A 13,692-nucleotide genomic window follows, 5' to 3' on the forward strand; every position below is an offset into this window, starting at 1 on the left:
GCTGTTTCAGAAATCCATTTAATAAGAACAGTAAGGCATTCCAGAACAATGCTCGGTATGAATATTTTATGAAATAATTACATTTTATGAATATTGTCAACTTAAGATACCTCAGTCTAATTTGCAGGCACAAAACACACAGTGATGGCCTGAAGTCACACATCCTGCATGGAAGTACTCATGAAAGATCGCATCTTGGTATATTGCTAATTCTTAGAATGATGTCTATCCCTACCTTCAGTTTTAATCCGTAGAGCTGTTCTAACCAGTGCGAAGAGCGTAGCGTTAAACATGACAGTCCCGTCACTATTCAGTGGCATATTCATGGACACCAGGCGCTTGAAGGATAGGGAAAAGAAAAAAGAATTATACATCTGCCTCATACCATACAGGTGCACACATCCAGGGCATACTACCAATGTACATACATCCGACAAATACCACACAGGTGTAAAAACCTAACCCTTCTCACAAAGACACACACATCCCAGCATTCCTGCTAAAAGCTGCAAACATTCTAGCCATGCTGCAGAGATGCACACAGCCTCCCCCAGCTGTTACATTACATCCTCTCTCCTACTGTACAGATGTTTAGAATATCTACTCTCCTGGCATTTAGTCCTACCTCCAGAAAATGAGACTTTCCATTCCTGCTACAGGGATATATGCATATCCTGCCCCTGCATCACTGATATGAACATCCACTCCCATGGCAGACAAAGAGTATAAGCAACCCATCCTTGCTGTTTAAATATCTAAATCTCATCCATACAGTAGAAATATACACACATCCTACCTACTGTTAAATGTTGCAAGCTGTCATGTCCTGTTGCTGAACAGTCTCCTTGAAAACACATTACTTGTTTAATTCTGTTTTGAATCTGTACTAACTGGATGCATTTATTGCTTTGTTGGGATGGTGTCTAGTAGCATTTTTTCAAATCATGAAGTGTTCCTCTTTTATACTCCCACAATTTTATACCATTTTTCTTGGATTTAGGTACAAAGACAAATAATCTTGTGCCATTTATCCTGTCTGCATCTGAAGAGCCCAATATACAAAGGATTTATGTTCTTAACTTTGGGGTCCTTTTATAAAGGTGCGGGGAAAAAGTAGCCTTGGCATGCCCTTGTCCTGTGTGCTAAGGCTACAGCAGTAAAATAGCTGATTTCCCATTTTTTAAAATTAAAGGTCATGCACTAATGTTGGAGATGTGGGAATAACTAGCTGACTTGTAATACAGGTAACAACAAATTTTTTTGGGGGGAGCATTTACTTATTTTTTTGTGTATATATTTTTTCCTTTTAAATCTCCTTCTTACGCAAAAATGTTTGTATGATTTTGGAATTGTAGATATAATAATTGCTTCTTAATAGATTTATTTTATTTTGCTCTTTCTGGAATTAAGATTTACACACACAACTCACTAAGCGTATTCTATAATGCAGTGTGCTTAAATTCTAAGTTGCATAGTTGAAAAGGGGGCATGGCCATGGGCAGGGTGTGGGTGTTTCTAAAATCTATGCATGTAGAATATACCCGATCTGCGCCTAATTTAGGCATCAGGATTTATGCCAAGTACATGGCATAAATGGCCGCAATTACATTTGGTCGCGTGGAGAGGTGCTTGGCGTTATTCTATTTACTGCATGGAAATTTAAGCCTATTCTATAAAATTTAGGCATACTTTATAGAATATGCCTAGGTGTATTTTTTTCTATGTGGAATTTTCAGGCGCTATATATAGAATCTAGCCATAATTGCTTAAAAGCGAAATGGGATAGGGCAGACAGGGAATGGGTGGAGATTAGATAGGGACTGTACATTGCAGTCAGTACATAGTAGGTAGTATGCACTGTCAAATGTGCAACTTATGTGGGTTCACCTAACACCACCTCAACAGGTGGTGTTAGGTGCACCTGTGCTCATAACACCTGAAAGTAAAGCGAGTTAGGAAACATGTCTCTGCGCAAACTGCAGGGGGAATGCTGGGCACGCCCCCCATACTTATTGCAGGGCCTTTGCACTTAATGCACATTTCTTTTGGCTCTTAATGTGTGTTAAGTGCACTAACCTAAAGCTCTTTAGTAAATATGCCCCTTTGTCTGTAACTGACCTTCAGTTCAAATGGAGAAAAAGCAGGATATAAATGTCTTGTCAATTCATTTCTGTTTCTCACTCCCTGCAAGTAATGGGTTTGTTTCTTACTTTGCATGCCACTCGATGAGGACAGAGCTTCCCAAACCCTAAAGGTGGCTGGATTCGTCGGAGTAGAGTGACCACATCTAAATGTTTAATTCGGCCTCTGTAAGGAAACAAGAAAAGAAAAGCATACACAGTAAGGGACATTTTCAAAAACTGTCCCTGAGTAAACAGACCATTTGAAAACTGCCCACCCTATATAAATGTAGTGCGTGAGGATCAACAGTGTATGCACTTTTAAATGTCAGAAATGTAAGTGGGCTCAAAGGCAAGGATAGGTTAAGAGAGGCAATGATACATGTAGGTTTTGCAGTTTGAAACCCAATCGCAGTTTTTTTCAGGGAAACAATTTTTGCAGGGGAGAACAGGTGCAAATTCCTGCAGGCATGTTTTCCCTAGTCATTATTGTATAATTCAGTGGTTCCCAAACCTGGTCCTGGAGGCACCCCAGCCAGTCAGGTTTTTGGGATATGCACAATGAATATTCATGAGAGAGATTTGCATGCACTACTTCCACTGCATACATATATCTCTCATGAATATTCATTGTGGATATCCCAAAAACCTGACTGGCTGGGGTGCCTCCAAGAACAGGTTTGGGAACCACTGGTATAATTTTAACTTTTACATATCCTTTGGAAGGTTGGTTACCAGGAAAATGGTATATACGGTTTATTAATAAAGAAATAAACATCTTTTCTGCTGGTCCTTTTGCAAGGTCTCAAATCTCCAGGATCAACAGAGCTAATGGAATTCTGCATTATATCACCTCCAGGAAGGCCATAGCCTGAGATTCATCTTCTACTATATTCATTTCATGGTTATTGCCAATTTGATGAAACAAGTCATTGGGGGAAAGTAAACTATTAGGGGGGCAATATTTAAAAGGACTTACCCATATGCTAATGAGACCCTTATATCTTTGATCTCCAAACCTGACAAGCTGGGCATGCACTGTGGTCCTTACAGGCCCATTTCTCTCCTTAATGTAGGTATTAAGATTTTGGCGCGTATTCTAGGTTCTCATTTGTCAGTGGGGGAACATCAGATTGGGTTTATTACTGGTAGGCACTTGGTGGTTAACATTTGGAAGGTACTTTTGGCGATGTTCTGCACTCAGGTGAAGAGGGTCCCGGGCATGTTGGTGGGATTAGGTGTGGAATAAGCTTTTGATAAAGTCAACTGGACATATTTGTTTCAAACTTTACAGTAAGTGGGGATTACTGGTTGGTTTTATCGTGCTGTTCGTTTGTTATTTGCTTCCCCAATGGCAGCGCTATTAGTGAATGGTGTCTGGCCTGCTACGTTTCCTACTGAGTGGGGACACCCATTGTACCTTCTTCTGTTTCCATTATTTGTAGCCCCTTTTGCGTATGACCTAACTGGACACTGGAATTCAGGGTTTATGTTTTGGGATTGCTCCCTTAAAGATATTAGTTTATGTGGATGATATGTTGTTCACCTTTGCTAACCCACAGACCTCTCTCACTTGATTGTTGAGTGTGGTAGATGAATTTAGTTTCTTTCCTGGGTTAACTCTGAACCTTCATAAATCCTTGGTGCTTCCCCTGCAGACTGTAGTCCATGGTTGCTTGGTGGGGCCTTTTTCTCTCCAATGGGCTAAAGTCACTCTTAAATATTTAGGCATTTTGATACTTCGTGACTTGTCGACTCTGTATTATTATTACTATTTGTTACATTTGTATCACACATTTTCCCACCTTTTTGCAGGCTCAATGTGGCTTACATATTACCGTTAACAGCGTTAGCCGATTCCGGTCTGAACAAATACATGGTATGAATGAATACAAAGTGATATTGTGGTAGAATGAGGTACATGTATGGTAGGTACAATTGGGGGGAACTTAGGGACGGAAAGGGGGAAGAAGAGTCAGGTAATGTCTGTTACGGTCTTTGGTTACATTGTGTTGCAAGTGTCCAGGTATTTTTATGTTGGGTTGGTGGGGTATGCTCTTCTGAACAGGTCCGAAAATTTAGGTCGCGCGTAGTTTTTACTGCTTTTGGCAATGCGTTCCATAGTTGTGCACTTAGGTATGAAAAGCAAGATGCATAGGTGGATTTGTATTTGAGTCCTTTGTTGCTTAGTAGTGGAGGTTTAGGTATGATTGTGCAGATTTCCTGGTGTTTCTGATTGGCAGGTCGATGAGGTCTGTCATGCATCCCGGTGCCTCACCGTAAATAATTTTATGAACAGTTGTGCAGATTTTGAAAGTGATACGTTCTTTGATTGGTAGCCAATGCAATTTTTCTCGGAGTGGTTTGGTGCTGTCAAAATGCGGTTTTCCAAATATAAGCCTGGCTGCTGTGTTTTGGGCTGTCCGAAGTTTCTTTATGATTTGATCCTTGCATCCCACATAGATTCCATTACAGTAATCTGCATGGCTTGGTACCATTGACTGTATCAGGTTACGAAATATTTCCCTCGGGAAGAATGGTTTCACGCGTTTGAGTTTCCACATTGAGAAAAACATTTTCTTTATAGTGAAATTCTCTCCTTTATTGGCAGTGATGTCTCATTGGTTACAATTCTGGCAGCATTTTCCTGTCTCGCTCTTGGGTAGTATCGTCCTTTATAATATGATGATTTTGACTTAATGGCTTTACATTCTTGAGGTGTCACCGTCACCATCTCTTATTATCATGGGAAGTTGCTCGATAGGATGTTGAGTAGATATTTGTTCATTGCTCTGCTTTTCCATGCTTGGCATCTTCCTTTCTGTGGAGCAATTTGCCTTCTGTTTGTGACTGAGTAGATGTTTGTTGCAGGGTAAGTGTGTGAGGTTTCCTATGTCAGTACTTTACAAACCAAAATCTAAAAGGGGGCTAGAACTTTTGAATCTATGATCGTTTTCTTTTGCCTGTGGCATATGACATGTGAATGACTGGTTCTGGTGTACCTCTTATTTTTTGGTGCAGGTTGCAGAAGTGCATTTGGGGGAGCCTTGGCATCTTAGCTATTTGTTGCATGGGTGACATCGGACCTAGTTCTATTTTTTATGTCCTGCTGTGGGTTGTGTGGCATAAAGTGGGCAAGCATTTTGGTGGGGATGCTCAGAAAACCCTGCTGTTGCCTATTTGTGGAAATGCTGTTTTCCCCGCAGGCTTGTTGGGTGTGTCTTTTGCTCGTTGAACTGGGGGGGGGGGGGGGGTGCTCATTCCTGGCTGTATGTGGTGCAGGATTCTGTCAGATTAAATCATTTGGCAACTTGCAGGTGGAGTCTGACTTGGGTGGCGCAGCTCTTTTTCAGTATTATCAATTATGGTGTTATGTTGCCTCATTGCCAGGTGGACAAAGCCATGGGACCGGATGGGATCCACCCCAGGATCCACCCCAGGATATTGCGGGAGCTCAGAGAGGTTCTGGCAGGTCCTCTTAAAGATTTGTTTAATAAATCCTTGGAGACGGGAGAGATTCTGTGGGATTGGAGAACAGCGGATGTGGTCCCTGTTCACAAAAGTGGTGATAGGGAAGAAGCTGGAAACTACAGGCTGGTAAGCCTCACTTCGGTTATTGGAAAAGTAATGGAAGTGATGCTGAAGGAAAGGATAGTGAATTTCTTGGAAGCCAATAAGTTGCAAGATCCAAGACATGGTTTTACCAAAGGTAAATCGTGCCAAACGAATCTCATTGAATTCTTTGACTGGGTGACCGGAGAATTGAATCAGGAACATGCTATAGATGTAATCTACTTAGATTTCAGCAAAGCTTTTGACACAGTTCCCCACAGGCGGCTCTTGAATAAACTTGACCGACTGAAGATAGGACCCGAAGTGGTGAACTGGATTAGGAACTGGTTGACGGACAGACACCAGAGGGTGGTAAATGGAATTCACTCGGATGAGAGAAAGGTGAGTAGTGGGGTGCCTCTAGGATCGGTACTGGGGCCGATTCTGTTCAATATATTTGTGAGTGACATTGCTGTAGGGTTAGAAAGTAAAGTTTGCCTTTTTGCGGATGACACCAAGATTTGTAATAGAGTGCACACCCCGGAGGGAGTGAAAAAAGATCTGCAGAAGCTAGAAGAAGGGTCTAATGTTTGGCAATTAAAATTCAATGCGAAGAAAAGCAAAGTGATGCACTTAGGGAGTAGAAATCCACGGGAGACGTATGTGTTAGGCGGTGAGAGTCTGATCTGTACAGACGGGGAGAGGGATCTTGGGGTGATAGTATCTGAAGATCTGAAGGCAACGAAACAGTGTGACTAGGCGGTGGTTGTAGCCAGAAGGTTGCTAGGCTGTATAGAGAGAGGTGTGACCAGCAGAAAAAAGGAGGTGTTGATGCCCCTGTACAAGTCGTTGGTGAGGCCCCACCTGGAGTATTGTGTTCAGTTTTGGAGGCCGTATCTTGCTAAGGATGTAAAAAAATTGAAGCAGTGCAAAGAAAAGCTACAAAAATGGTATGGGATTTGCGTTACAAAACGTATGAGGAGAGACTTGCTGACCTGAACATGTATACCCTGGAGGAAAGGAGAAACAGGGGTGATATGATACAGATGTTCAAATATTTGAAAGGTATTAATCCGCAAACACACCTATTCCGGAGACGGGAAGGCGGTAGAACTAGAGGACATGAAATGAGGTTGAAGGGGGGCAGACTCTAGAAAAATATCAGGAAGTATTTTTTCACGGAGACAGTGGTGGATACTTTGGAATGCTCTCCCGCGGGATCTATCATTGGCTTTTCACCTAGTGAATCATTCTCTTCTGCTTTCTCACCGTCACCTTACTTCTTTAGGTCTGTCTGGGTCTGTTCTCGCTTGGTGTACCTCCTTTCTTTCAGGTCATTCTTACCAAGTTATTACTTCTTGTTCTTCTGCTACACTTTGCCCTTTAAACTGCGGCATTCCGCAAGGCTCAGTTCTGCCTCCTTTCCTTTTTAACCTGTTCCTTAGTTCACTAGCTTCTCTGATTCGTTCTCATGGAATTTCCTTTCACTTCTACGTTGATGATATTTTGTTACTTTTTTTTCTACAGATCCTTCTACTCTAAATATTAAGCCTTTACAGGATTGCCTGTCTTCTGTTCAACAGTGATTATTGGACCATAGATTGATCCTGAATAAGGACAAGACCGTTGCATGTTGGTTTACCGGAGGCCTTCAGTCCCTGAGTCTCCCTTCAAATCTTTTTGGCATATCCATCTGACCGGTCGAGTCCTTCCGCTATTTAGGTGTCATTCTTGACTCTCAACTAACTTTTTCTCTGCAGATTTCCTATCATTGTAAGTCTGTTTTTATCATCCTCAGGCACCTACGATTAATTAGGAGATATTTCACCCGCGACACCTTCCACACATTTGTTCTTTCATTGCTGATCACCAGGATCGACTACTTTAATATTATCTATTTAGGATCTTCTTGCTACAACCTATGGCGATACAAGCTTTGCAAAATACATCAATTAGACTTCTGTGTCAAGCTGAACGTTCAGATCATGTTGCTCCCCTCCTGCAAGAATATCACTGACTGACTATTGAACAAAGAATAATCTGTAAACTTCTGACGCTTACTTTCAAGGCTTTTAGGACAGGAACACTGGATTACCTGGCCAATCTTACTATCCCATATTCCCCAGTTTGTCTTCTCCGGTCAATTAATTATCGCTTGGTCTGCCCCAAGCCAACAATACTTGAGACTACGAGACACCATGCTTTTTACTTTGCAGATCCTTTTTACTGGAACTCACTGCCTCATAATACTTGGGCCGAACTGTCCCTGAAAAAATTTAAAGCAGCCTTAAAAGTTTGGCTTTTGTGCCAGGCTTATAATTCCCCTTAAATTTTACTGTGGAGCTTGCTGTTTCCTAGTTCCCCTTTTCTCAGTTCTTTCCTCTCTTCTGGTTTTTCTTAATAAATGACATTTTTATTTATTTTATTTTGGTTACATTTGTACCCCGCGCTTTCCCACTCATGGCAGGCTCCATGTGGCTTACATATTGTATACAGGTACTTATTTTGTACCTGGGGCAATGGAGTGACTTGCCCAGTGAAATGCGCATTGCTCTGACAGGTTGATTCAAGTAAGAGTCATTCCACCTTTGCTTAGAGTCACTTCCTTAGTTTCTGGCTAAATATTTGAGAGACGTATCTACAAAAGTTATAGTGCTGTCACTTACTTGGCTTCTGGATCATATTCTGCCCAGATCCGTTTAAACTCATCCAGGTGATGTGGACCCAAAATAGACCAATCCCTTGTCAGATAGTCAAAATTATCCATGATGACGGCAACAAAGAGGTTGATGATCTGAAATCAAGAATAAAAAACCTAGCATAAAATATGATTTCGTATTGTAAAGTATTACGGATCACTTTCCCCTTCATCACATTCCTCACCCTGCCAGAGCCTCAGTACTCCACGGGGAAAGCACACAAGAAGTAAGACTCTGAACAACTGTAGAGGCCGACCAAAACCGAATTTACAGTCGAAATCCGTGGCTCAGTTTCAGCTGTAACCATAATCAAAACTGGCCCTGCCCCCTACCAACACCATTGCAAACCAGCCTCCCCTTGCCCCTTGAAAGAAAACATATTCTCCCCTCTCCGTGCCACCCACCACTCCGCCCACTCCACCCCCCCCCCCCCATAGGCCCTCCTCAGGCCTATCTTGCAAAGACTCTGGTGGTCTAGTGGTATCTTTGGGGCAGGAGAATCCCGAGTTATTTTTGCCCCTGTTGGCTGTTCTGTAGCAATGGCAGCTGCAACTTCCTGAGGCAGCCTCGTGAGACTGCTGTGGAGGTCACAGTCACCATTTTGAAATTAGGAATGGTCTGAGTAACAGTTGCTCAGCAAACACCCACAGAAGGTGATCTCTCCACAGGAGAACCAAAGACAAACGAACAAACAAACAGTGGATCCAATAAAAGTCCTCTCACAACGAGTGTCTTCCTGAATAAGGTCTTTATTCAAATCTGCAAAAACGACCCGACATGTGACGTGTTTCGGCCATTAAGGCCTGCGTCAGGGGTCTAGTAGTATTTGATGCAAAAATACCTTGTTAGTCAGATGAATAACAGCACATAGACTGCTAACAGAGAAATCGTGTGCGAAGCGCCGCTATTCTTCTCTGACACTCATTGTGAGAGGACTTTTATTGGATCCACTGTTTGTTCGTTTAACAGTTGCTCAGGCCATTCCCAATTCCAAAATGGTGGCTGTGACCTTCTGTGGAAGTCTCATGAGGCTGCCATGGGAAGGTCCAGCTGCCATTGTTACAGTGCAGCCAACAGGGGCAGAAATAACTCAGGATTCTCCTGCCCCAAAGATAACACTAGACCACCAGGGCCTTTGTAAGGTAGGCCTGGGGAGGGCCTATGGGAGGGGCGGAGTGGTGGGTGGCATGGAAAGGGGAGAACATGGATTTCAGGTCGGTTTCGTTTCAAATCTGAAACTGAAATTTGGTCAGCCTCTAAGTGAAGAATATAATATTTTAATAGAAACATCATTTTGATTTTAGGATATGACCAGGTATCATTTACTGGTCCTACAGAATAAAGCATTAATTAATAAAGGTGTATTTTGGGCAATTGTAATAAGCCATTATTTCTAAAATAAACTTCCAAATTTGCTAGCATGGGTCTGCACTGTCATTTGTGCTATTTAACAATTATGTGCAATCGCTGGCCACCTCATTACGATTGTTAGAGCTGAGCTTTATAATCTATGTAGATGATATTTCATTGTTGTTTTTGATCAATAACCAGATTGACCATTTGGCTATGTTGGAGCATGTGTAGGGGGAAATTAGCTAATGGTTGGTATTCTCTACGCTTTTCTGCAGTGGCAGTTGCTGATAATTTTGTAATCTAGGTTTGCAGCTTTATGAACGTGTACTATTAAAAAAGCAAATTCAAAGAGTAGTAGGGTCCACTTTTTTTTTAAATTATACCTGCTGAGACAGTTTTGGCACATATCAGCTCCAACTGACTTTTGTTCCATTTTATACTCCCTTGAACTGTGTGTTTTGGATTATTGTAATCCAGTGTATTTAGGCTTTGCAGCATCTGAATTCAAGAGAGAGTATGACAAGCATGGAAGATCGTCTAGAGAGAGGAAGGGATTGCAGAACTTGGTAAGTGGTGTGGCTAGGGAGATTATATAGACCATAGGGGGCCCAATATTCAAAATGATTTAAATGGCCAGGAGAGGCTCCTAGCCATTTAAATCGCCGGGCTAAGCGGCAATAATTAACCAGACAGTGCCATTGAATATTGCCTCTTAATCACCAACTCCTAACCGGCGAGGTTAGGGGTGGACCAGGGGCAGAGTTTGGGCGGAGCAGCCACCTAGCAAGTTAGGGGCCATATTTAGCCCTCTAACTAGCTAGGAATTCGCATAACCTCAGGACAGAGAAACTTCATTTGGTGAAAGTAACTGGGCACCAGTCTGAATATTGGCAGGTGCCCCGGTACCTTCTGGATAGGGGCTCCGGTTACCCCGTGTCTCAACTCTCTGCCCCCCCCAATGACAACAATCCCCTAGTTGGACACCCCTCCCACCCGCCCCCAGAAGAAACAGGAAGGTAGGCCTAGGCACCCATGTCGGCCTTGCAGAATCCTTGGTGGTCAGACATGGGCAGGAGGGAATGGGCATTGCTCATGTCCATTTACCTCTGGACCACCAGGGATTCTGCAAGATAGGCCTGGGGCAATGTCCAACAGGAGAGGAAGCCAAGGCTTACCTTCCTGTATATTTGTGGAGTGGCTGAGACGTGGAGATTGGGGTCCAGGCAAGAATATTTTATAGAGGTCCTGGTCAATATTCAGCTGGAACCCACATAAGTGATTTGGTGGTTAGGGTCAGGGCCAGGGCCGCCGAGAGACTGAGCTGGGCCCGGGGCAAGGCCGCCCCCGGGGCCCCGCAACCACCGCCTCCCCCGAGGGCCTGATATTCAGACTGCGGGAGGTAGCCGGGCTGCCTCCTGTGGTCGGTGCTGAGCCCGGATCTTTAATGCCAGGCTGTTTCCGGTGATCGGCATTGAATATCCGTTTTTGGCTGGTTTACAGTTAACCGGCCAAGCCAATATTCGGCGCTGACCAGTTAAGTTTAAACTGGCCAAAGATATACCAACTACTTTGGTGGCCTAATCTGGCTGTCAAAAGTAGCTGGCAATGCACTAAATATCGGCGGATAGCTGGTTATATTGCAAGATATAACCGGCTATTCACTAAGTGCTAACTGGCAATATTCAGTGGGAGATAACCAACTATCTCCCGCTGAGTATTACCAGATAGCTGGTTTGGTGTCATTTAACCAGCCAGGACCCATTCTTGGCCGGTTAAATGGTTTTATATATCGGGTGTCTGATCTTTCTTTAAACATCCTTGATTTTGCAGAGCTGCTTCTAATTCATACTGGAAACCTCCTAAATCTATGTGGAGGGGCATAATCAAACGGGGCGCCCATGTTTTCCTGAGGATGTCCTCACAGGATGTCCCTGCGAAGGGGCGGGGAAACCCGTATTATCGAAACAAGATGGGCAGCCATCTTTCGTTTCGATAATACGGTCGGGGACATCCAAATCTCAACATTTAGGTCAACCGTAGAGATGGTCGTACCTAGAGATGGTCGTCCCTGATTTTTGGCGATAATGGAAACCGAGGACGCCCATCTCAGAAATGACCAAATCCAAGCCATTTGGTCATGGGAGGAGCCAGCATTCGTAGTGCACTGGTCCCCCTGACATGCCAGGACACCAACCGGGCACCCTAGGGGGCACTGCAGTAGACTTCATAAATTGCTCCCAGGAACATAGCTCCCTTACTTTACATAGTAGATGACGACAGAAAAAGACCTGCACGGTTCATCCAGTCTGCCCAACAAGACAATTCATATGTGCTACATTTTGTGTATACCCTACTTTGATTTGTACCTGTGCTCTTCAGGGCACAGACCATATAAGTCTGCCCAGCACTATCCCCGCCTCCCAACCACCGGCTCTGGCACAGACCGTATAAGTCTGCCCAGCACTATCCCTGCCTTCCAACCACCAGCCCCGCCTCCCACCACCGGCTCTGGCACAGACCATATAAGTCTGCCCAGCACTATCCCTGCCTCCCACCACTGGCTCTGGCACAGACCGTATAAGTCTGCCCAGCACTATCCCTGCCTCCCAACCACCAGTCCTGTCTCCCACCACTGGCTCTGGCGCAGACAGTATAAGTCTGCCTAGCACTATCCCCGCCTCCCAACCACAAGCCCTGCCTCCCGATTTCGACTAAGCTCCTGAGGATCCATTCCTTCTGCACAGGATTCCTTTATGCTTATCCCACGCATGTTTGAATTCCGTTACCGTTTTCATTTCCACCACCTCCCGCGGGAGGCCATTCCAAGCATCCACTACTCTCTCCGTGAAAAAATACTTTCTGACATTTTTCTTGAGTATGCCCCCCTTCAATCTCATTTCATGTCCTCTTTTCTACCGCCTTCGCATCTCCAGAAAAGGTTCGTTTGCAGATTAATACCTTTCAAATATTTGAACGTCTGTATCATTTCACCCCTGTTTCTCCTTTCCTCCAGAACATTCATGTTTAGTTCAGTTCCCTTACTTTGTGTGCTGAGCCCCCCTTAACCCCCCAAACACCCACTCCCCACAACTGTACACCACTACCATAGCCCTTAGGGATGAAGGGGAGCACCTAGATGTGGGTACACTGGGTTTGTGGTGGGTTTTGGAGGGCTCACATTTACCACCACAAGTATAACAGGTGGGGGGGGGGGGGCCTGGGTCCGCCTGCCTGAAGTGAACTGCAGTACCCACTAAAACTGCTCCAGGGACCCTGCATACTGCTGTCATGAAGCTGGGTATGATATTTGAGGCTGGCATAGAGGCTGGAAAAATATTTTAAAATTTATTTTTAGGGTGGGAGAGGGTTAGTGACCACTGGGGGAGTAGGGGGAAGTAATCCCCCATTCCCTCCAGTGGTCATCTGGTCATTTAGGGCACATTTTAGTGGCTTGGTCATAAAAAAAGAAGGACCAAGTAAAGTCGGCCAAGTGTTCGTCAGGGACGTCCTTCTTTTTCCATTATCGGCTGAGGACGCCCATGTGTTAAGCACACCCCAGTCCCGCCTTTGCTATGCTTCTGACATGCTCCCGTGAACTTTGGTCGTCCCTGCGACGGAAAGCAGTTGAGGACGCCCAAAATCGGCTTTCGATTATGATGATTTGGGCGACCCTAGGAGAAGGACGCCCATCTCCCGATTTGTGTCGAAAGATGGGCACCCTTCTCTTTCGAAAATAAGCCTGATAGTGCACCAAAAGTTAGGTGCTAAAATGGAAGTTATGCACAAAAATGGGAGTAAATGGCAGTTACATATAACATATAGTAACGTGGAGGGGCATAATCGAACGGCGCTGTGATTTGCTGAGAGAGACTTGAAGGGGTATAATCAAAAGGCAGGGACAGCCATCTAAGTGGAGCTGTGGCCAAGTGGTTACATCAGTGGTTGTGTAATGCAGAGGTAGCTGGTTC

The 13,692-nt window shown here is 44.2% G+C and overlaps 1 protein-coding gene across 1 annotated transcript in view; it reads right to left on the minus strand.

The window, feature by feature from the left end:
* The window catches only part of CACNA1C (calcium voltage-gated channel subunit alpha1 C), a 1,308,019-nt gene that overhangs the window by 70,767 nt on the left and 1,223,560 nt on the right, over positions 1-13,692 (minus strand). Inside the window, 3 exon segments of the mRNA XM_030214166.1 lie at positions 236-338; positions 2,211-2,307; positions 8,339-8,466. Coding sequence (XP_030070026.1) covers positions 236-338; positions 2,211-2,307; positions 8,339-8,466 — 328 coding nt within the window.

Source organism: Microcaecilia unicolor, chromosome 9 (assembly GCF_901765095.1).
Source record: "Microcaecilia unicolor chromosome 9, aMicUni1.1, whole genome shotgun sequence".
In the NCBI taxonomy this organism is placed as follows: Eukaryota; Metazoa; Chordata; class Amphibia; order Gymnophiona; family Siphonopidae; genus Microcaecilia; species Microcaecilia unicolor.